This window comes from Carettochelys insculpta, chromosome 2 (assembly GCF_033958435.1).
Source record: "Carettochelys insculpta isolate YL-2023 chromosome 2, ASM3395843v1, whole genome shotgun sequence".
NCBI classification, from domain to species: Eukaryota; Metazoa; Chordata; order Testudines; family Carettochelyidae; genus Carettochelys; species Carettochelys insculpta.
The window spans coordinates 249,447,943-249,470,972 of record NC_134138.1 but is presented as its reverse complement, the minus strand read 5'-3'; the positions used below and the strand labels follow the sequence as shown (position 1 = coordinate 249,470,972).

Below are 23,030 nucleotides of genomic sequence, written 5' to 3'. Positions count from 1 at the left end.
CACTCTCCTGGTGAAATAGTTTTTCCTAATATCCAACCTACACCTCCAGCTCTACGACTTGAGATCGTTGCTCCTTGTTGGGTCGTCAGTCATGACTGAGAATATTCTCTCTGCATCCTCTTTAGAGCCCCACTTCAGGAAGTTGAAGGCTGCTATCAAATCACCCCTATTCTTCTCTTCTGCAACTAAATAAGCCCAAATCCCTCAACCTCTCCTCACAGGTCATGTGCTCCAGCCCCCTAATCATTTTTGTTGCTGTCCACCAGACCCTTTTCAATGTATCCACAACCTTTCTATACTGGGAGGCCCAGACCTATGCAATTCAGGAAGACCATTTGGTCAAGGCCAGCAATTATTTCATGAATATTTCCAAATCTGGGAAGTCTGGAGGGAAGCACAGCACTAATTGCCTTGAAAACTTCAGTGACCACTAAACCACCTGTCAATTTTCCAAACTCAAATGGATTGTCAACAGATTAGTATCTATCTGAGGCTGTCAATTTTCACAAGGTCAAGAGCAATGGAATTCAGGATTATTACTGGCTGTCATACTCTCTGCCAAGGTAAGCTGCTCACATAGCTCCATGAGTGTGTCTTCATGTTAAAGTTCAGCTCATGTTCCATAACAAGAAGATCCTACAGTGAGTGCTTGTATTCATGTCACAGAAGGGTCTGAGCAAGGGTCACCTGCCATTACAAACAATACCCGCTGAGTTCACAACTCCACATCCAGAGACTCCTGTGGAATTGCTGTTGCTATGCTACTTGTAACAGCTATTTGCTGCCTCTGTGTTCTGTGGCTTCTGAAACCCCTGCCAATGTCTCCTGGTGGCAGATGGTGCAGGTCCACGAAAAAGAAACACTGCCTTCATAAAAAGCAATAGCTTTAGACCCTGGCAACTGTTGGGCTGATCCTGCCTGAAGCAGGGAGCTGGACTAGATGACCTCCTGAGGTCCCTTCCAGCCCTATGATTCTATGATTTATTAGGAATAGGAGGATAGCACACCTACGTTAGATTACTTCTAGGAAATTAATCTCATGGGCCAGATCTTTGCCTACAACAGTCCAAACAGTGAATTAACACCATGCCATGAATATGCCCACTGTGAGACAATGAGTTGTGGCATCCTGAATTTAAAGTTACAAGCTCAGAAGGCTGTGCTGCTTGTCACAGCCAGTGCAGATGAGGGTGTGACAGCAATGTGCTAACATTGACAATGTGCTTGCACAGAACTGGGGCAGGCTATCCTGTTTTGACAGATAACCAATTATTTACCCTATGATTTACATGCAGTGAAGACAAAATTTCATATTATTTCCTTCTCTTGAAACACCATCAATACATATGGACACTATTTGCTTTTCTCTTCAAGTCCAGTTACTGCTACTAATCTGACAATATTCTAAATGCATGAGCTCAGTGAGAAAGCCCAAAATGGCTTTTGTAGCCCCGCTGAAAATTTGTGCAGATACTATCAACTAAAACAACAGCATCACCACAGGAAGTGGCTTTAGTATCTTGATCAAGCAAAGCTTCACTAAATGGCATCAGTCAACAATAGATTTCATTAGAAAAAAATAAGCAAGATAACCCGTAGCTTTAATTTTACAACAGAGGGGACAAAAATGAATGATATTTTTTAAAAAAATGTGATTTCCATTTAAATTGAACTCATTTAAATTAAGTATATGGTCTGATAACCAATGTTACTATAATCTATAAAAATAATTAAATTACAAAAAAACAATCAGGCAGGACATGTCTGTCGACAAAATTTAAATGAAGGTTAAACCATTGAACTGGAGGAAGTCAATGGCTAAGCACATGGAAAACAACTGTGACAACCTTCTTGCAGGTGCAGAAAGTCATTTTCCCAATTTTAGTTTACTTCACTAGTTCAGTTCAATAACTAATTCATTCAAATTTTTAAAACCAACTTATAATTGAACTAGGAAAACTTATTTTTCTCTTTGAATCTATGAACATATAAATCTTTTGCAAACTTCATCGGTACAGCATATCTCCTGTTTTACTTATGTGATTTAACCTGCCAAAGAATTTCTACAAGTTAGAAACATGCAGTTTTCCCTTACCGATCTTGTAGAGCTCCTTCCAATTTCATCCAGGTCCAAAAACATATCTAAGTCACAACCTAGTTTGCCAAAGCTGTTCACTGATGAGCCAAATGGCTTCACCGTGCATTCGGGGAAATATGCACGTGCAATGTCCTGAATCAGAGAACAGACTAGAAACCGGAGCCTGGTGTTCTCCTCTGTTAGCTGATACTCATTCATGAGGGTGTACAACTGATTACTCACCTAATTAAGAAAACACAAACATCAAAATATATTTTAGTTCCATTTCCTTATTTGTGCTAGCTTCACACTCAGTCTTTCTGGCCTAATTTAATACCCGCTTAGAGGATATTTCTTCAGCCCCGTAAAATGAAGGTCAGTGGTTTGACACATACACTCTTACAGAAGTAAACAAAATAAGATGCCTGGAGCTTTAGACACTATTTTGTTCATTTCAGAAACCACCATCAACACATCTGTAGATATTATTGAGGATTCTTCCTTAAGGAGCAGCAAAGTAAAATATGAAAGGTAAAAGAAGATAATAGATCCAATAAAAACCAGGAATAGTCTTGGCAAGGATACCCAGCATTTTGACTCTCTTAGATACCCCAAGTAGTCACCATAGATGTTGCAAATGCCTTCCGGATGTCCCAGCTCCCAGGCTATTCAACCCACTGCTGGGTGGGGAGGAGGAAGAGAAGGGACGAGTTAATCTAGATCTAGCCTGAAGCACGTCTCCATCGATTTGTAACAGCTTTTTTTAAAAAAAGTAAAATAAAACAGACTCTTAGTTTTGAAAAGATGGAATGTGCCCCTCACCTCCATACACTCCACAGATCCCTTCATCCTATCAAGCCATCCAGTCCATTACTGGTGCATTTCCTACTGCAGGAGAGTGCCCCCATTTCTGTTCAGTCATCTGCAGTGGGTGACATTAGCTCTGAAAGGTATCCCAAATATCTTTGCACTGACAGCAGTAGTGCATCAAAGAAGGTGCTGTGACAGCCTGTGTAGAGTTCTGGAGTATATACGAAAGTCACAGGTAAATAAAAGAAGAGTGAAGAAATGTAGAGGGATACATTCCTCAGCTATAGAACAACAGTGGTAGTATTTCATAATTCTCTCAGACACTGACATGGAAGTGATGTCCTATTTAGCTTATGGCTAAGGCGTTCCTCTCTGCTGCTCCCTGAACATACTTTTTGATCACTACTATTCAAAAACCTAATAATCAGATATGGGTAAAAGTGGGGTGCTATTAGGCAACATTACAATCTCAGTTACAGCTCTGGATATCCAAAGTAATTCAGAACAAGTCAACGGAGTTAGTCTGGATTTACACTCTTACACCAGTAGAAATCCATAGTAACGCCACTGGCCCGCCTGCATTCCTGGGATAGGGTAGTGCCGAATGCTTAATTTGGAATTCTGCTGTTACTAGCGAAGTAAAATTTCCCCTCTCAATGATTCTCCTCTATAGAATCTTAAGACCAACAGTCACTTTTGGCTTGATCAGTACATGTATGTATTGTTGGTTTTATAAAAAATTGGATGTAAGAAGGATATTTTACTTACAGCCTAGAAACCTGTCCCACAACTGAAACACTTCAAGAGCTCACACACCTATCAATTTCAATAGAAGTGTTATTTTGAGTAAGAGAGAGCAAAGAACACTTGCACACAGACTCAAAGTAGTAAATATTAATGTCCTGTAAGACTTCTGACAACATTTTCTCCCAAAACTGCAGTGAAATTACTCAAGTCCTTTATGTTCCCATCTTAGCCAGATATATAAGCTTATTCAGGCATTACACGTCAAGGTATTAGCACTACTCTCACAGCAGCATTCTTAATTTACACCTCTCTCTCCCTTCCATCTCTTTTTTCTTCTCCTTGTTAAAGATTAGAAATACGAGAAATGTCAAATCTTTCTTGATTTTCTTGACAGACTCAGATATGTGCTCAGAAATCTCAAACCTCATATGAAGCCACGGGAATACTGGGAAAAAAATAACAGTGTATTGAAGAGTCAACTGTTTAATATAAACAGTTGTTAAGGGGGAAAAAGAAAGATTTGTAAGACTAAAGAGAAGAAGAGCATCACATTCAGAGACTGTTTTCATACAGAGCAATGGTCATAGCAGTTACAGTAATCACTTAGCATATTTATTTCAAGAGATTGAACCTCTTTCATATAGAACCCTCAGGACCTGATGTGTGCTGAGAAAGAGAATTTGCAAGCCCATGGGATGTCAGTATTGTCCAGCAGCACTACCAACACTTCCATTGCTTAGCGGGCTCTTAGAAAAGAAGGCTAAATTACAGCTAAATAACAGCACAGAAACCTGAGAGCCAGCACTGGTGGCTCTAAACACATTTTACGGGACCACGGGAAACTTGGCCACACCCATGATAAGTGGTCATCCGGCCACTTAAAATCATGCCAGAGTACGGGTGTTGCCAGACAAGGGAGTTCTAAATTAGAAAGGTTCAACCTTCCTATGAAATGCATTTATAAAGCCAATTTTCTAATAGCTCAAATAAATATATCTCACCAGAGGAATTAATCTATAAAAACCTTAGAAAATTACACATTTCCATATCCAAAACTTAAAAGTAACCTTAAGAGAGATATAGCCAGAGACTTACGCTGTCAGAACTACAAAGCTTCCGAACAAGATCATTGAGTAGAATGGTGGATTGCTTATGACAGTGAACTGGAGCTTGATCAGCATCTTGAGTTGATGGGTTTTTCAACGTTAAAGTAAAAAGTCTAGATTTAAATGGAACAGGACATTCCTCTTTAGTGCCTGAGGTTTGGGTAACATCCTGCAGCGAGGCTATGCTGTCTTTTTCTGAAAATTCTACCACAGCATAGGTACCCTGAAAGCATTAAAAATTAACAGACACAATAAATAAGAGATACAAGAGATAAACAATTACATTGATGTTACTGTTGCACGTCTTCATAACCGAATGAATACAATATTGTTTTTACCCTGTTCATTTCATGCTACTTCCCATCTCCATTCCTTTTTACTCTTTCAGAAATGGTCAGAAAAAGAATTTAAGTTGTATACCATTTGGCACAATGAGCACATTTCTGCATTAGAAAGTGTTCAAACTAATGAACATCCCGAATTTAACAGTACTGTAAATCAGTAAGTAAATGGCATGCAAATGAGTATGTTCTGCTGTCAGAGAAGCAGACTGAGTGGTATGAAAGTTTATTGATAGAGTGTTAGCCCAAAAACGTGTGCCATCTACAACTCATTTTGGCTGTCTCTATTCAAACTAAAAGAAAGAAACCTTCACTCAAAAATTTAGAGGTAGGAATAAGAATCCTTGATTTACTTATCTTGTAAAATTCAACAAACATGAAAACAAATATGCACAAAAAATTTGTCAAAGAAAGATGCCCAAAATTTGAGTAAGACACAAAAAATAATTTCTAACAAATCAAGCACTGATAGTTCAGTTTTGCCCAAATCCAGCTTTTAAGAAAAGATTTTAATTGATAATACTTAAAGTACGTACAAAAGTTTCATAAAAGTAGTGATGGTTAATTTTTCCATGACGGGACAAATACTTGAGAATTTTTTTTTCATTTATCTTGGCTGGGCAGTTAATTAAAACGGTCCGTTGTGCTTGCTCTAGCCTTTCTGCTTGCACCTCAGGAAATGTTTTCTTTCGGGTACTGACTTGAGAATCTGTAGGAAAGGGAGGAAAAAAAAAATTGCATAAAACTGTAGGTTTTACACAGATTTTGGCAGCTGATGTTAAGGAACCTACAGAACTCAATTTTAAAAAACAAAGTTAATAATAGGCAATCACCTAAAACAAAGGGTCTCCCCACAGCACCGATTTCTCTTCATCTCCCTACTGGGTCACACAAGGTTAAAACGTTTGGCATGTGGTCCACCAAGGTAAGCAGCTGGTGGGCTAACAAATATTTTGTTTACATTAACTGTCCACGGGCATGGTCTCCCGCTGGTCCCACTGGCTGCAATTGCTGTTCCTACTATTTCCTGCAGCTCCCATTGGCTGGGAACAACAAACCATGGCCACTGGGAGCTGCAGGACACCATGTCTGCAGACAGTTAACATAGACAAAGTAACAGAGAGGAAGCCATGCTAGTCTATACACTATCAAAACAAAAAGCAGTCAAGTAGCACTTTAAAGACTAGCAAAATAGTTTATTAGGTGAGCTTTCATGGGACAGACCCACTTGGTCTGAAGAAGTGGGTCTGTCCCACGAAAGCTCACCTAATATACTGTTTTGCTAGTCTTTAAAGTGCTACTTGACTGCTTTTTGTTTTGATAACAGACAAAATGTCTCTTGGCCTGCCAGCATATTATCTTCATGGGTCATGTGCCAATGGCCATGGACCCCTCGTTTTACTTGTTCACATCTAATTATTCCTTCTCCCATGCGTACAATCTCAAGAGGTTTGGACTGGTGCTCTCATCAATGCACGGTATTTCCCCAATGGCACTGAGAAAAGCCACAGTGAAACAGGGAATGACCCTCTACCCCCCGCTCCTTCTCCCCACCCACAATGCTATAGGAAAGAGCAAGTGCAATTCTTCTGCAATATTACTAAAATCACAGAAACCAGCAATAGTGAATTCCCATGCCATGGGTAACGTATTTCTGTGGTGAACCTGTTACACTGACATTAATGACTGGCTTGCTATTTTTGATGTAAAACATGCATTTAAACTGAAACGGGCACAGAGCATATTACAGTTGCGAGCAGCAGTGATGCAAACACACATCAGGCAATAGTCCATTCTTCATTCTTTCTTAATACAGAACATGTAACAGAATTGGCTAAGGCAGTGTTTCTCAAAGTGTGGTACATGTATCACTGGTGGTACTCAAAAGGATTTCAAGGGGTACAAAGTAGATAATGAATTGCTAAAAATCAGGAGATAAGCTCTTGGACAGCACTGGGAAAAGGGATACACTGATAATACCAAAGTCCTGAAAGAGGGAAGTTAATGTTTTAAGTTTGGGAAATACTGGGCTAAAGAAACCCATGCTAAGTTCCCCTTAATATTGTGCACTACATCTTAGTGTAATTATCATGGCTTGCTTTCTCTGATATGCCCCAAGTACTGCTCTTCCCCCACTTTCTTTTTCCTTTTCTGTCTTGTTCTTTCAGTTTTGATTTCTGCTTTTTATTCTTCTCTTCAAGTCCAGGTATTTTCTCATTTCCCCTCCACTTTATGCTTATTTTTCCCTCCCACCCTTTTTCATCTGTTGCAGGTTCTGTCACCCTGCTCCAGTAGCTGACTCTAGAGAGTGCTGCTCCTTACATGATTGGCAACTGTGCTATTTAGTGTTACCTAAAGAAGAAGAGCTGGTGGGAGAGAAAACAAAACCAAAAAAAAAAAACCAAGAGGATGAGTTGCCGCTTCTATAGCGCTGCAACTGGATTTATGGACAAAGCACTGGGTTTAAACAGTATGAAAGTTTTACTGAACTTTAACAGTAATCATTAATATGTGTTGGGTAAACATATGACAAATATGATCAGTGTTCATTCTATGAGATGCTTGCTAAAGCTATTACTAGTAGGGATTTTGTATCCATGCTATTAACATCATTCTAAATCATCTCTTTTGAGAATCCTCGAGCTTCTATAAACTCAGCTGTCAATGGTTTCTAAACCATTTTCTATGGTTCCTGAACCAATTTCTATAGACTCTATGAAGAATCATATTGAGTAGGCATGTAAAATCCCATTTAACTGGTTAATCCATTAAGGGGAAAGAGGGTCTGCATGGAGCATCAAGGACCTGGGAGGCTCCAGCCCAGCTGGTGCTTCCCTGCCCACAGCTCCAGCAGCCTGTCCAGCTGTACCCACCAGACACTGTGGATTGGGACTGCTCTAGCTGGACTGGCGAGCACGCCTCTGTGGTGGCTCCATGGGGCTGGAGCAACAGAGGTGGCTGCTGCAATCCCCTGCCCACAGTGGGCAGGGGGCTGCTGTTGCCCCATCAGTTAACTGTAACCCAGAAAGCCAGTTAGCTATTAACAACCCTAAAATTGACCTTTTTTCAGTCTTTTGTATTTAATTTAAAAAACCCTCAACAAGTTAAAGTGATATTCTTAAAGACAAAAATAGTCAGTTTAAAAACGTTCATTTCTTAATATGACCATTCAGGGGGTAAATACTCAAGACAAGGCATCTTAATTTTTTTTCTGGTTTGTGGGGATTAGATTTAAATATTTTCACTTTCACGGTATTTAAGGCAAAAGCCATTAAAGTATAAGTACACACAGTTTAAGTTCTGATTAGTCAGTCTGAAACAGCTGAAATTTCTAATCAGTACAGTAATGCAACTGACAATGCACTGCCTTTAAATTGCAGTGAGGAAGATTTAGGTTGGACATTAGGAAAAACCTCCCTACTGTCAGGGTGATTAACCCCTTGAATATATTGCCTAGGAAGGTTGCCGAATCTCCATCACTGGAGAGTTTTCTGAACAGGTTCAGGGATGGTCTACATCAGAAGTGGGAAACCTATGGCCTGCAGCTTGCCTTGATCCAGCCTGCAAGGTTTGGAGCTTGCCCTCCCACCCCACTTTCAGTGGCATGCCATTGCAGAGGGACAGGAACCAAGCCGGAGCCATGTGGGCCCAATCAAAGCAAGCCACAGGGTCTGCCTAATGGGGGTGGGGTAGGTAGGGGTTGTGGGGAGGGGAAAGCAGCACCACGCACTTTGAACACTGCAGAGACGTGCTCCCTGCAGGCACTGCATCCTACCCCACCCCCACTGCTCCCACTGGGCAGGAATTGCAGCCAATGGGATTGGCAGGGGATGTGGTGCCTGCAGGGAGCACTTCCCTGCAGCATGCAGAGCCAGGTGGAATCATAGAATCACAGACCAATAGAGCTGTAAGAGACCTAAAAAAGCCATCGAGTCCAGCCCCCAGCTCTAAGCAGGACCAAACCCATCAGATCAGCCCGGCCAGGGCTTTGACGAGATGAGACTTAAACACCTCCAGGGATAGAGACTCCACTACTTCCCTGGGTAGACGATTCCAATGCTTCACCACCTTCCTAGTGAAAAAGCTTTTCCTAATGTTCAACCTGGACCTTCCCAACTGCAACTTGAGACCATTGTTCCATGTTCTGCCATCCGTGACCACCGCAAACAGCCTCTCTCCAGCCTCTTTGCAACCTCCCTCAGTAAGTTGAAGGCTGTTATCAAGTCCCCCCTCAGACTTCTCTTCTGCAGACTAAACAGTCCCAATTCCCTCAACCTTTCTTTATAAGTCATATGCTCCAGCCTCCTAATTATTTTGGTCGCCCTCCGCTGGACCCTCTCCAGTGTATACGCATCCTTCCTATAAATGGGGGCCCAGAACTGGACACAGTACTCCAGATGCAGCCTCACCAAAGCTGAATAAAGAGGAATAATCACTTCTCTGGATCTATTGGCAACGCTCCTCTTGATGCAACCTAATATGCCATTAGCTTTCTTGGCTACAACAGCACACTGTTGACTCATGTCCAGTTTCTCGTCCACTGTAACTCCCAGAACCTTTTCTGCAAAACTACCACCGAGCCAGTCAGACCCCAGCCTGTAACAATGCTTGGGATTCTTCTGGCCCAAGTGCAGGACTCTGCACTTGCCCTTATTGAACCTCATCAGATTTCTTGCAGCCCAGTCTTCCAATTTGTCTAAGTCACTCTGGACCCTGTCCCTACCCTCCAGCGTATCTACCTCTCCCCCTAGCTTAGTGTCATCCGCAAACTTGCTGGGGGTGCAATCCAACCCCTCATCCAGGTCATTGATAATTATGTTGAACAGAACAGGACCCAGAACCGAACCTTGGGGCACTCCACTAGAAACCGACTGCCATCCCAACATCGAGCTGTTGATCACTACCCTCTGGGCCCGACCTTCTATTCAGCTTTCTACCCATCTTATCATCCATTTATCCAATTCACATTCCTTAAACCTGCCAACAAGAATATTGCAGGAGACCATGCTAAAAGCTTTGCTAAAGTCAAGATAAATCACATCCATTGACTTTCTCCTATCCACAAAACCAGTTATCTCATTGTAGAAACTAATCAGATTGGTCAGGCATGACTTGCCCTTCATGAATCCAGGCTGACTATTCCTGATCACTCTCCCCTCCTCCAAGTGCCTCAAAACGACTTCCTTGAGGAGCCCCTCCATGATTTTTCCAGGGACTGATGTGTTACAGGGCACTGCACCAAGTAGGCTTCCACATACCTGCCTCCTTCCCACCCAGATTCCTCATCCCACTCCTGCACCTTATCTCCCATCTAGACCCCCAACCCTCACCTGTACCCCTGCCCCCAGCCTACTCCTCCCTACACTGAACCCTTCATTTTTGGCCCCACCCTAGAGCTTCAGGGTGGCTTCCACAAAACTCACTAACCCCAGGACCCCAGAAGAGTTCATCCAATTCTAGGGGGAAGCTCTGAGCCTCAGCACTTCCTCCCTGTCCCATGGGGCTGGAGCTCTAGGGGCGTCTTTGTTTTCCAGCTTCTCAGTTAGGTGCCATATCTACAAGGGGGTTTTATTTCTCCTGCTCACCTGAAGACCAGGTCAACAACAGTCATGAGCTTTTTTGCCTCTCTCGTGTGTATAGCCCCCAACTGATTTTTTCCTGTTGGTCAGTGACCCTCAACCCAAAAACAATTTTCCATCCCTGGCCTAGGTGGTGTTTGGCCCTGCAACGACTGCAGAGGACTGGACTTCATAAACTCTTGAGGCTCTTTCCTGTCTAGTATTCTATGAATGCTCTTCAAATACAGACATTCAGTATTGCATGTTCTTCCCACCCACCCCTTTTTTCTTTCTGACATAAACATAGTTGTTATTTTCCTTTGATTAAAGTACTGATATATGGCAGACAGTGACAAGTCTGCCATATTGTAACATAGTGGTATCCAGAATATAGCCCCCTGGGTGGAGATAAAGTATAAAACTTATAAAAGTGAGAATAATCAACAATTAGAACAATTTACCACATCATGGTGGATTTTGTATCACTGGAAATGTTTTAATCAAGAGTAATTTTTTTTAAATGATATGTTTTGGAAAGTATTTGGAAGCAGTTATTTGGCTTTTGTTAAGTAGACTAATGGAGTACAGCCATGCCTTAGACACTATGAATCACTGATCTCATTTCACACAGCACCGAAGCCCCCAACCCATACACTCTTCAGCCTGAGAGAAGGCTACTGGTAGGAGATCTAGGTTGGATACTAAGAAAAACTACTTCACTGAGAGAGTGGTGAAGCACTGGAAAAGGTTCCCTAAAGAAGTGAGGGAATTTTTCAGGCCAGGCTTGAGAAGGCCCAGGCTGGAATGTTTCCCAGGGGCTGCACCTGTGACAGGTGTTGAGCTCTCCTCCTCATTGGAGAACCAGGTCAGCGGGCGGGGGGCAGGGCTACTTCTCACTTGTGTGACCCTGTTCTGAGCGCGGATTGGACGCCACAACCTTCAGAGACCTCTTTCAACCCTCACCTTCAGCCCACCTGCCCCTGTCATCCCCTTGAAGCGACAGGACAATTTACACTCAAGCTGTCGATGCAGCCCCTCCAGCCGGCGGAGTCTGGCCCTCCCAGTCCCAATCGGATTCCCCGCGGCTGGCAGAGGAGGCCGGGTGCTGCCCGTGGCAGAGGTGAGCCGCGGAGGGCCGCACAAACCCTCTCCGGAGAAACCGGGTCCCAGCCCGCAGGCGGCAATCCGAGCTACCGGCACCCTGCAGCCCCCTCCCGCCCGGTCACACCTCCGCCTCCCCCCGCCCTGGGCCCACCACGGCCGCCCCGCTCCGCCGCTGGCGCCTCCTGACCTTCCTCCTCGCGGCCCGCTACCCTCTGTGCGGCGGCCCCCGTGGAGCTGGGCCGGGCGTGGCCCATCCCAGGCACGGGAAGGCGCAGCCGGCACCACAGCAGCAGCCGCCATACGCGGGCCGCCATTGCCGGAACGTGGGGGTGGGGGGAGGGCGCCGTGCGCAGGCACGAGCAGCCACGCTGTACGGAGCGGCAGGAGAGTCAAATCTAGCTCCGCTCGTTGCCGCCAGCCTGAAGCAGGCCCGCGGCGGTGGACGGAGAGAGTGACACCCCAGCCTCCGCGGGAGCGAGGCCCGCCCGCCTCACCGAGCTTGGGGCTGATCCGGGGGCTGCTCCTGCGAGCGCGTACGCAGGCGGAGTCCCGTGCGCTGCCCCGCATGAGATGTCTCACTGGCGGCTGGTGCGCTGCCGTGGGCCACTGCTCTCGTGTCGCACGCGGTGTGGGAGCGGGGCGAGGCTGCCCCCGGCACGGGGCCCCCCAGCACCGCACACTTACGCTAATGGGCGGCGGCCCGGGGCAGCCAGTGGGATCTTGCCACGAGATCCTCCGTGAACCAGACAACGGCAGGGAAAGGGACGAACTGTGCCAGGGTTTGGGGGAGCAGTTTGGGCCCCCTCATTTTGAGTGACCAATTTATTTATTAAGGTGGAACGAAGTGGTAGTATTCTCTTTAATTGATCTGACCATGCCAGGAGCTCCTGCAGTACAGTCAATACACAGGTGCTCTACCTTTATTGCAGCACAGAAATGACAGCATGCACACCTTTGTCAGTGGTACAACCACACTGCCACATGCACCCACCGTGAAATGTTACTAGTCATTCCTCTCCCTTACAGGTTTGAGAGGTCTCCTTGGAAAGCATATTTGGCCCTGCACAGGTCAGATCAGGGCTAATGGGGGGAGTGGGTCAGTAGGGTGATATGGTGTCAGCCATATGTTCAAAGGGGGCCTCAAATTTAGACATCTAAGTGTCACAACTTGTCTTTATTCACATCCCTCAGTAATTAGTGCATTTGAACAGAAAAAGGCAAGAAAACCACTTGAAAAAATAAATTATAGTTCACCGTTTTTTGATGCCTTATTTTATTTTCACAGTCACTTTTTATTTTAATTATGGTTAGGCATCTCGAATGCTGAAAGTAGCCTGGGAGTCAGTGGACCTCTGAAAAGGGATGCAGGACTGCTTGTTTATTTTGTACTGAGGTTGACTCACCCTAGCTCCAGGCTTACACTAAGAGGTAAAATCAATTTTATATATTCAAACCCAGCACAAAAATTGCATGCCTATAGTTAACTTATTTAAAATCAATTTTTGCCACTGTCCACGCAGCAAGAGGTCGATGTGAGAAAATCTCCCATAGACTTCCCTTACTCCTCCCTACTGCCAGGACCATTGGGGTTGACAGTGGTGCCATGATAGTTTGATTTAGCATGTCCCCACTAGGCATGCTAAATTGAACTCGGGAAGATCGATCACCAGTGAATTGATCTTTCCATAAATGTAGACGTACCCTCAGATAGATCTCTTAACTGCAACGCAGCCTGAGTGTGATGTGATGAACTTGGAAATGGGAACAGCCTTCGCTTTTGCAGAAGAATGTTTGCTTATGAACAGAGGGAGGGTGATTAAGATAACAAAAGGCTTGTCATTAAGGTAAACAAGACCATTAGAGAACAACAAGAAGTCCTGTGGCACCTTATAGACGAACAGATATTTTGGAGCATAAGCTTTCGTGGGCAAAGACCTACTTCTTCAGATGCATGAGTGGGGGAGGGGTAGTTTCAGACGGGTATTTAAAGAGTGGGGTCCCAGTAAAAGGAATAGACCTTCTCAGCTCTGGCCCTCCCTTTAACTGGATGAAGCGGGTCTTTGCCCACAAAAGCTTATGTTCCAAAATATCTGTTAGTCTATAAGGTGCCACAGGACTTCTTGTTGTTCTTGAAGATACAGAGTAACACAGCTACCTCTCTGATACTCAAGACCATGAGATGATCCTGAAAGCATTGTCAGGTGCTCTAGTTAAAAAATAGGAAATGAAGGGAATACATTCTGAGAAAAGGAGAACATCACTATTCTCTCAGGTCTCTGTACTGGGCCTGAAGCTGTTCAACACAATCATAAATGATCTGAAAAAAATGGTAAAGAGTGAACTGGCAAAACGTGCAGGTGATACAAATTGTATTCAAATTAGTTAAGTCCAAAGCAGAGTGCAAAGCATTGCAAAGGGATTTCACTAAACTGAGCGACTGGGAAACACAATGGCAGATGAAATTCAGTGTTGATAAATGTATGTGAATAGCTGTCCGAAAATATCTGCTCCATGTCTAGTGATAATCAAAAAACACAAAACTAACAGGATATTGGGATTTATTAGAAAAGGGATTGATAATAATACAGAAAATATTATATTGCCTCTATAAGAATCCATGGTACACCCACATATAGAATACTATGTGCAGATTTGAACACCATATCTGAAAAAAAAAAGGATATTTTGGATTTGGAAAACATAAAGAGAAGGACAACAGAAATTATTAGAAGTGCTGAATACATTCTGCACAAGGAGAAATTTAGACTGGGACTTTTCAGGTTGGAAAAAAGATAATTATTGGGTAGATAAGATAGAGGTCTATAAATCATGAATGATGTGGACAAATTGAATAAGGAAGTGTTATTTACTTTTTCAAAGAGTACAAGAACTAGGAGTCATTCAGTGAAATGAATGGGCAGCAGATTTAAAACAAAAGTACTTCCTCACAGTCAACCTATGGAACTCTTTGCCAGAGGATGTTGTGAAGGTCAAAACTATAATAGGGTTCAAAAAAGAGTGAAGTTCATGGAGAGTAGGTCCTTCAATGGGTGTTAGTGTGGGCACAGATCCAACCGCAGGTTCTCCATGTCCCTCACCTCTATTTGCCAGAAGCTGACAATGGGTGATGGGATGAATTACACAATCATTGCTTGTTGTGTGCATTCCTTCTGAAGCACCTGGCATTTGCTACTGTCAGAAGATAGGATACTGGGCTATATGGACCTTTGGTCTGATGTAATATGGCCATTCTGATGTTCCTACGTAGAGCCCAGATATATCTGTCCCCTGCTGTAACTCATTTTCTTGCTATAGCACAGGATTCCAATAGGGTCTCTCCCTGCAGAGTTAGTAACAAAGAAAGAATATAACAATTTAAAACCTAACAGTGTCTCTTAAGTGATTTGCCACAAGATGTCAAAATATGTTATTAGGTCTGAGAGGGTCAAATATTTGTCCTTTTATATAGGAATTAAATACAGGGCTCCTGTAAGCTAGCTGCTAAATTATCTGACAGAAAACTAGCATCCTTAAGTGCCTAAATAGCCCCTGGACTCATGGTTAAAGTTGTCCTCTCCTTCCCCCTGCCCCACCAAAATCTGAAACGGTCCCCTGATCAGCATAAAGAATAACATTGTAATCTTTCAGCCTTGGTTTTGGGATGACACATGGGAGAGGGGGACAATTTTTTTACAGATTAATGCTAGAATTGTTCTTACATGTGACAGGAACCTTTCAATTTACTGTATGTACCCAGTATGTGCTTTTCCTCAGGAATCCTATGACACATTCCTCATAAATTCACTGAGGTGATTAAGATCGAAACTCCTCCTCCTCTTCTTCCTGTGAGACCGCTCTAAAAGAAAAATGATCTAATTAAAAATAATTGTGGGTGTAAGAAAATTAACAACCCCAGCAGGTTCATGAATAATAGCTGAGGTCCAGGTGCGTGAGAGCTGCTACATAACCTGACACTAAAACTATGTTATACAAACTCATCCTCCCAACTAGTCTCTGTATCTCCACACTTTTGTGTACCTTAGTTCCCACCTCTCAGAGCAGGGGCTCACAAACTTTATGCATTATCAGGAGTCTGATTTGTCTTGCATATCTTCAAGTTTCAGTGCATATACACTCTACTTGCTTACAAAATCAGATGAAAATATGAAAGTGTCACAGCACACTGTTCCCGCAGATTTTCTCATTTTTACCATATAGTTATAAAAATAAATCAACTGGAATATAGATCCATTAAATTGTTTCATATCCAGCAGCCCTGGGACTGGGAGGTTGCTGGAAACTCAAACATTCTGGATGTTAAAGAGAATTACAATAGAGAGCTGTAGCTAGCAGTGCATAATACTAAAGAAAAACAAGATTAGATAATAAGAAACAAACAAAAATGGATGCAGAGTACTTTATTTACCAACAAGCATAGTATTGTACACTGTAAACTTATACTGTATTTGTTGTATTTATTTGTATTTAATTTCACTATGCTGTACTTATGGAAAATGTAACTCAAATTTACTTATGGTTAAAATGGTGGTTATTCGAGAGTTCCAGATGATAAATGCCAGATATGAAAGAGTTTACTGTATCATACTTACACTTCAGTTTATATATGTCCAGTGCTTTTTTTCTACACGTAAAGATGCCAGAACTCAAGCCCCAAATTGCCCCCCCAGGCTTAACCCCCCTGCAGCCCCAAACCACCCCCCATGACTCCCCCAGCTCAAGCCCCCCACCCACAAACTGCCCCCCCATGGTCCCAGCCCCACTCAACCCACCCACACAGCTCTGGCTCAACCCCTTGCGTGGCCCCTGCTCAATACACCATGCACCTACCCGATTCCCTGGCTCAGCATCCTGTGCAGTCCCAGCTCAACTCACTCCCCGGCTCAACACTCCCCCCATGGCCCTGGCTCCATCCACCCGCTGCTCAACCTCCCACCTGTGGCCTCATGGCCCCAGTCCAACTCCCTCTGCACCCTGGCTCAACCCCCACCCCCTGCGGCCGCACGGCCCTGGCTCAACCTCCCGCTGCCCCAGCTCAATGCCCCGCATGGCCCCAGCTCAACCTGTCATGTGGCCGCACGACCCCAGCTCAATGCCCTGCACAGTCCCGACTCTACACTTTGCATGGCCGCACAGCCTCGGTTCAGTCCCCTGCACTGGGGCGTGTCTCTGGCTCAACTCCCTGCACAGTCACAAGGCCCCAGCTCAACTCAACCCCCCCGCCCCCTCTGCAGCCCTAACCCACCCCAAGTTTAACACCCCATCATCTCCCATGGCCCCAACTCACTAACAGGCTTAACTCTCCCCAACTGCCCCACGACCCAGGACTTAGATTGCAAAAGGAGCTCCTGCTGCTTCGCCAGCTGCGCGGCTCCACGCACATACCCGCAGGAGCAACTCCCTGACCTGCGCGCTGGAACAGCAGGAGTCAATTTAATTGGTTTAGTGGTTTGGCTGGACATTAAACCAATTAAATCAAGTCCTGCTCTTTCCTCTGCAGGCAGGGAGCCAGAGATGTAGCTGCATCAGTCTCACCTTTTAAAAATGGCGCCAGGAAAAAAGGTGGCAGAACGCATTTCAATTGTGGTCCGCCAGAGAAAAAGCCCAGTATATGTCCATTGCATGACATTTTAGTTTTCACAGATCTCACTGGTGTATTTTATGTAGCCTGTTGTAAAACTAGGCAAATATGTAGATGAGTTGGTATACCCCATGGAGGACCTCTGCCTACCCACAGGGGCACATGCACCCCATTTTAGAACCACTGCCTTAGAGCAAGGTTGAGCAAACTTTTTATGTTGGGCTCCACCTTTCATCCCCCCAAACTCTATCTGATGTAATTCAAACTGACAAATTTTGATTATGTTCATATAAAAAAACCAAACCCTTTCAGCGTGTGCAAGAAAATATGTAGACTGTAAAAACTTTCGTAATCAGCATATAAATATGAATACACATATCTATCTATATATATAGCAGCTGGTCGTGCTGCGTTCCCCTTATGAAATGTCATGCCCTCCAGAGGGGACCCATCCCCCACTTTGCACACCCATGTCTTAGGGGGCACCTACACATTGCAGGAAGTGGTTGTGATGCTCACTAGGTGGCAGTCTGTGATTCTGGAGGATGTCACATCCCTCTAACCAAATGCTAACTTACTGGAACAGAGAGACATTAGAGAGAGCTATGTTGATAGAGCTGTTGTCTTTTGGATGCATAGACTGAAGGGTGGGGAGGGGTCATGTGACCCCCTCCATGTCACCATATGCCCCTACTAGACCCAGCTGGGGCCAGTCCTGGCCTGGGGAGACGAACATCACTAGTGTCTCTCTGGAGCTCCCAGATGCCTCAGCAGGGGGAGGGGAGCAGGCAATGCCTCTACTTCCAGCTGAGCATGGGTCAGGGAACCTGCTGTCAGTGCCCACCCCAGGGCTGGCACACACGCTCACCTGCAGGGGAAAGCTATGTCCTCCCTTTATACCTCTCCCTACCCCCTGCACATTTGCCACTTTGATTGGCAGCCAAGCCCATGTGGGGAATGGGAGAGAGACCTTAGGCAGCCTGAGAAGCAGCTTGCCCTGCTCTCTGCCCAGGCCTGGCTTGCAGGGACAGGGGCTGATTATTCCAGTGGGGCAGGCACAGGAGGACAGAAACCCTTCTTCCTGCACCTGTGGGTGGAACAGAAATCAACGGGGTGGGCAGTACATTTTGCTGCAGAGCCTCTGACCATCTGTAGCAATTCCAACTCTCATGATACTTTCCAAGACTAAAGGTTGTTGTTCACCTGCCACGTCCACAAATTCTAAGTTATTTATGCTGCCTGACTAAATTGTCCAGCAGTTTCAGCTCAAGAGGGTAGTCTTTCCTGCTCTCAGGCAGCCAGTGTCTCCCTCTTACGTGGTACATCAGGTCCACCAACGTGGGACTAGATGTCCCTGGTCCAATGTTACCAGCGGTTGTGATTTTGTCTCGTCTCATGATAATTAGTGCTTTACTTGAAGCCCCAGCCCCTGGAGTCAGATGCATATGATGAGGTGATGATTTTGGCTTTCATTCTTAAAGAGAAACTAAGGGTCTAGCCCTTGTGGCTGTGGAGAAAGCTTTAAAATATGACCCTAGTGCACTTTAAAGGCTCACGAAGCAGAAGCAGGGGGAAAAACCCAGCAAATTATTTTTTGCACAGTCCCATGCTTTTTGTTGGGTCTGATTCATGATGTTTGGCCATACTGGGTGCCTCCCACATGGGATGTATTGAGAGGTTTGGCTGAAGCTCGGGGAACCAAGAGGGCTGCAGGGGAGCTGCTGGTTTATGCCACGCAGGCTGAGGCTGGACAGACATAGCCACTGAGCTCCGCTGGCCTCTTTAGTCCCCATGTAGGTATAGGCTGGATCCCCGAAAGGCTCCCCACTCCTTGTTTGTATCAGGCCTGCACGGAAGGACATTGCGAAAACTTGCCATGAGACGGTCAGGTCAGGCCGACAGCTGGGCAGTCGGGCGGGGACTTCTCGTAAGTGGGTCAGCAAACGCCAAGAACACGCTGCACTGTTCACTGTGCACTCAAGGCGGGGTCAGCTCGCCTCGCAGTCAGCGCCACCCGCTGGCTAGGCTCCGCCTCCCTTGGGCCAGAATGGGGGTCAGAAAGACCCCCCCCCCATCTGCTCCCGTGCATTACACAAGGGGGGGGGCAAGGGGGGATTCCCTCCCATCAGCTCCCTTGCACTGCATGGCGGCAGGAATCCCCCCCGAAGCTCCCTTGCCCTGCACCGGGGGGTTCACAAACACCCCCACGAGCTCCCTCGCATTGCACCGATGTGGGAGGCAGAAATACCCGCCCCGTCAGCTCCAGCACATTGCATAAGGGACAACAACTCGCCCCGCCTCCATCAGCTACACTAGGGCGGGGGGGCGCAGAATCCCCCCCTCCTCCCAAGTTCCCTGGCCCCACACCGGGCTCAGGGTCCGACCGTCGCCCGTCGCGCCGCAAGGAAGCGTTTCTCCCCGGCTCCCGCCCGCGCTGCGCTGCGCTGGGAGCGGAAAGACCCTTCCACCGGCGGGGTGGAGCGGCGGGTTTTCCGGCGCTTTCTCTTTCGGGTTCCTGCCAGAGAGCCTGAAACCGCCCCGCCCCCGCGGGTGCGTCACAGCCCAGGCGGCCGCCGGCCGCGCCACCTGCTTTTCCGTCTCCAGCCCAGTCGCCAGCTGGAGCTCCGCTGTCTAGGCGCCCGGCTGGCGCCGCTTACCTACAGCGCACCTGGCCGCAGGTACCGAGGGACGGGGGGAGCCTTGGGGGCCAGGGGCTGCGCGATTCTCACCAGACCAGCAACCGGAGGCGGGGGTCCCTGCACCGCACCGCACCGCACCAGGTGGGACGCGCTGCGCTGGGGCTGCCCGAGGTATTTCCGGCGGGCGGCTAAAAGGCGGGTTTCATCTCACAGCTGCTCCGCCGCCCCTCGGCCACCGCTCGCCCCCTGTCGATGGGCCAGGGAGTTCCTGGGGGTATCTCTGTGCCCTACCCCGGTGCAGGGCTAGGGAGCTCATCTGGGGGGGGTAGTGCCAGGGAGCTCATGCGGGTATTTCTGACCCCCACACTGGTGCAGGGCTAGGTTGCTCATTGGGAGTTTCTCTGCCGCCCTCCCCCACCCCTGTGCAGGGCCAGGGATCTTATGGGGTGGGTAGGGGGGAGGGAAGATCTTCCTGACCTGTGTGGAGGGAGGTGTGGGGCCTTGCATGACCCACTGTGCTTTAAGTCTTTAATGATCTTTGAAGGCCCCGTGAGATTATTCACTGCCAGAGAGCCCCCAATGCCTGAGATTCATCCTAAAATAATTGAGACTAGGCTGATGTGTAGCCAGTGCCTGGAACTCTGCAGGTGCCTGAGCTCACTTAGCGGGCTACCCATGCTTTTTAATGAGCTTGCCTGCTTTTGAACTGCAGGGCACAGCAGATTTGCTTGTCTTGTTTGTGAAATGCCTGGGGCCACAACTGGAGGGGAAGAGATCTGGGCACAAGCTGTTACTGTGCTCGTGGGAAGAGACATGGCTTGGAAATGTGTAAAAATAAGAATTCGGGCCAGGAGGCAGCCAAGGAAGGAAAGTGGATGGAGTATTCGCTGTTTCCTCATGACACTTCTGGTGGGTTTTAATGACGCATGGGTGGTCATGTAAAGACAGAAGTGGCCAGTGAGAGAACGCAGCAGACAGTAATATAGACCTTGATCTCTGCTTTTTGGGTTAACCCAACCTATTCCTTGGAGCTTGAGCAAGGGCATTTCTGGCTGTGTTGTTGCTCACAAATTAGCTCTCCCTGCCTGTCACCTGCTTGGCTGTGGGCATGGGGATTCACAACCAAAGTCGCACGAATATCTTTTCCTGTAAACAACAACTGAAATGCATCTATTCCTTTATTCTCCAGTCAGACCATGTTAGTACTTGTCTGTTTGCCTCAGCTGTGAGGGGAAAATGGCAATGTTTTTGCTTTAAGGACTTCTGGAGTGGGAGGAAAAAGAATATTTCTTTGATCCACATTGAAGTATGCCTTCTAGGTCATTACATGGCCCTCACCACGAACCTGCTGATTTGGGACTGTATTTTGCTCTGATGAGTTGTATTAGATCTTGTATTGGAAAGATGTAATCAGAAAACATATGCCTCCAAAATTAATTCATGTCCCTGCAAAAGAGGAACACAGCTGGTGTAATGCATGAATATATGCCTGTGAATGCTCCTAATGGGTTTGTGGCTCATGCACTTGAAATGTGAGATGACCAGGAATGTGTTTTTACTAGCTGATAAAGCCTTGATAGACTTAGGCCAGGTCTGCAGTAGGAGGTAAAATCAATTTCAGATATGCAAATCCAGCTATGAGAATTATGTCAAGTCCACACACTGTGCTGGGGCTGCCCAAGGTATTTCTGGCGGGCGGCCAAAAGGCGAGTTTCATTTCACAGCTGCTCCACCACCCCTCGGCCATCACTCTCCCCCGTCAATGGGCCAGGGAGCTCATGGGGGTATCTCTGCCCCTCTCCCCAGTGCAGGGCCAGGGAACTCATGGAGGTATTTCTGCCCCGGTGCAGGGCCAGGGAGCTAAGTACTTGAAGTATCTAAAATTGATTTTGGCACCATCTACAGAGTGGGAGGTCTTCTGTACAAACTCTTCCATCAACTTCCCTTACTCCTCAGTTTGATTTAGCAAGTCCCTACTAGGCACATTAAATCAAACCCCCAAAGATCAACTGCCAGCAGATCTATAGATCTTCCCCAAAATATAGATGTACCTGCACTAATTTTCTCTACCTGCAGTTGAATTAGATAAGTGCTGTGTTGAGCACTGTTGTTTAAAGACTGAATAACAAACTCTAGACCTGGTCATCTTTAAGTATAGATAAATGACTTTTAAGGTGCCGTGACTGCAGCAGGTCATATTGACACAGTGAGGTGCAGGCCTATTCTAGTTTGCCTGTGAAAACCTTTTGGAAGATGGCCCTGTATCCTAATGAAGATTACTCTCTAGAAAATATTCCTTCACACACTGTCTATAGTCAGTTAATGGAATAAGGACACAAGGACAAATTCTTCTTTGAGTTACATGGGTGTAAATCTAGTGTATAGCCAAGGACTGCAAGAGATGGAGAATGACTGTGGGGGCCCTGTGCTCCACTAGGAGCCCAAAGGATTAATCATCAAGTCTAGTGTAACTCTACAGAGTTCAATGAAGTGATGCCAACTATCTGTCTACGGAACTTGAAACTAAATTTAACCAACTGTTGGTAGCAGTGGCAAATATAAAAATGGGGGAATGGCCTAGTACTAACAAAGTCCAAGAACTATGTGAGGAGAAGAAGCCCAGGGATGTTGCTTTGAAGGTGCTGGAATTGCTGCCGAAGTACTGGCCATGTTCAGCAGCTCTGTCCAGCTTCTTAGCCTTTGTCTAGCAGCAGTTCCTCATATTTGTACATCCCCTCCAGAATTCCTTAGACTGTAGATTGAAATTGATAAGGTTCTTGTCAATTTCATAGCTCCCTCTCCCCAGTCTGAACTGAGACAACTTAAGAGTCATTTAGATTTTATGTTGCTGCAGGTTGCCGTCCTCCAGTTTTATGGGAGCTGTCTATCTGCAGACTAAAGGATATACTGTTGTGATGGTTCATATCGGGGAAAATTATCATTTACAATCATTAGGGCTAGAAGCTTTTGTACCTGTTGAAGGAGTCTAAATTTTGTAGAAATAAATGGAAACTTTCTGCAGAGAGAGTTTCTTCTTCAGTGGTGAGAG

The 23,030-nt window shown here is 45.9% G+C and overlaps 2 protein-coding genes across 6 annotated transcripts in view; one reads left to right on the top strand and one right to left on the bottom strand.

The window, feature by feature from the left end:
* MTPAP (mitochondrial poly(A) polymerase) overlaps window positions 1-12,391 on the bottom strand; it is a 29,509-nt gene extending 17,118 nt beyond the window's left edge. The window contains exons 1-4 of one of the 2 annotated variants that reach the window (XM_074984919.1): window positions 12,238-12,391; window positions 5,618-5,790; window positions 4,730-4,963; window positions 2,096-2,320 (exon numbers count right to left, since the gene is read on the bottom strand). In XM_074984919.1, the coding sequence (XP_074841020.1) occupies window positions 2,096-2,320; window positions 4,730-4,963; window positions 5,618-5,790; window positions 12,238-12,310 (705 nt within the window). In that variant the 5' untranslated portion in view covers window positions 12,311-12,391. Of the gene's footprint in view, window positions 1-2,095; window positions 2,321-4,729; window positions 4,964-5,617; window positions 5,791-11,930; window positions 12,065-12,237 lie in introns of those variants that run through there. The other variant, XM_074984918.1, reaches the window with a different exon arrangement.
* Window positions 11,729-23,030, top strand: part of MAP3K8 (mitogen-activated protein kinase kinase kinase 8) — a 32,876-nt gene continuing 21,574 nt past the window's right edge. The window contains exons 1-2 of one of the 4 annotated variants that reach the window (XM_074984921.1): window positions 11,729-11,759; window positions 13,055-13,171. The gene's annotated coding sequence lies outside the window, so the exon portion shown is untranslated. The other 3 variants (XM_074984923.1, XM_074984920.1, XM_074984924.1) reach the window with 3 other exon arrangements.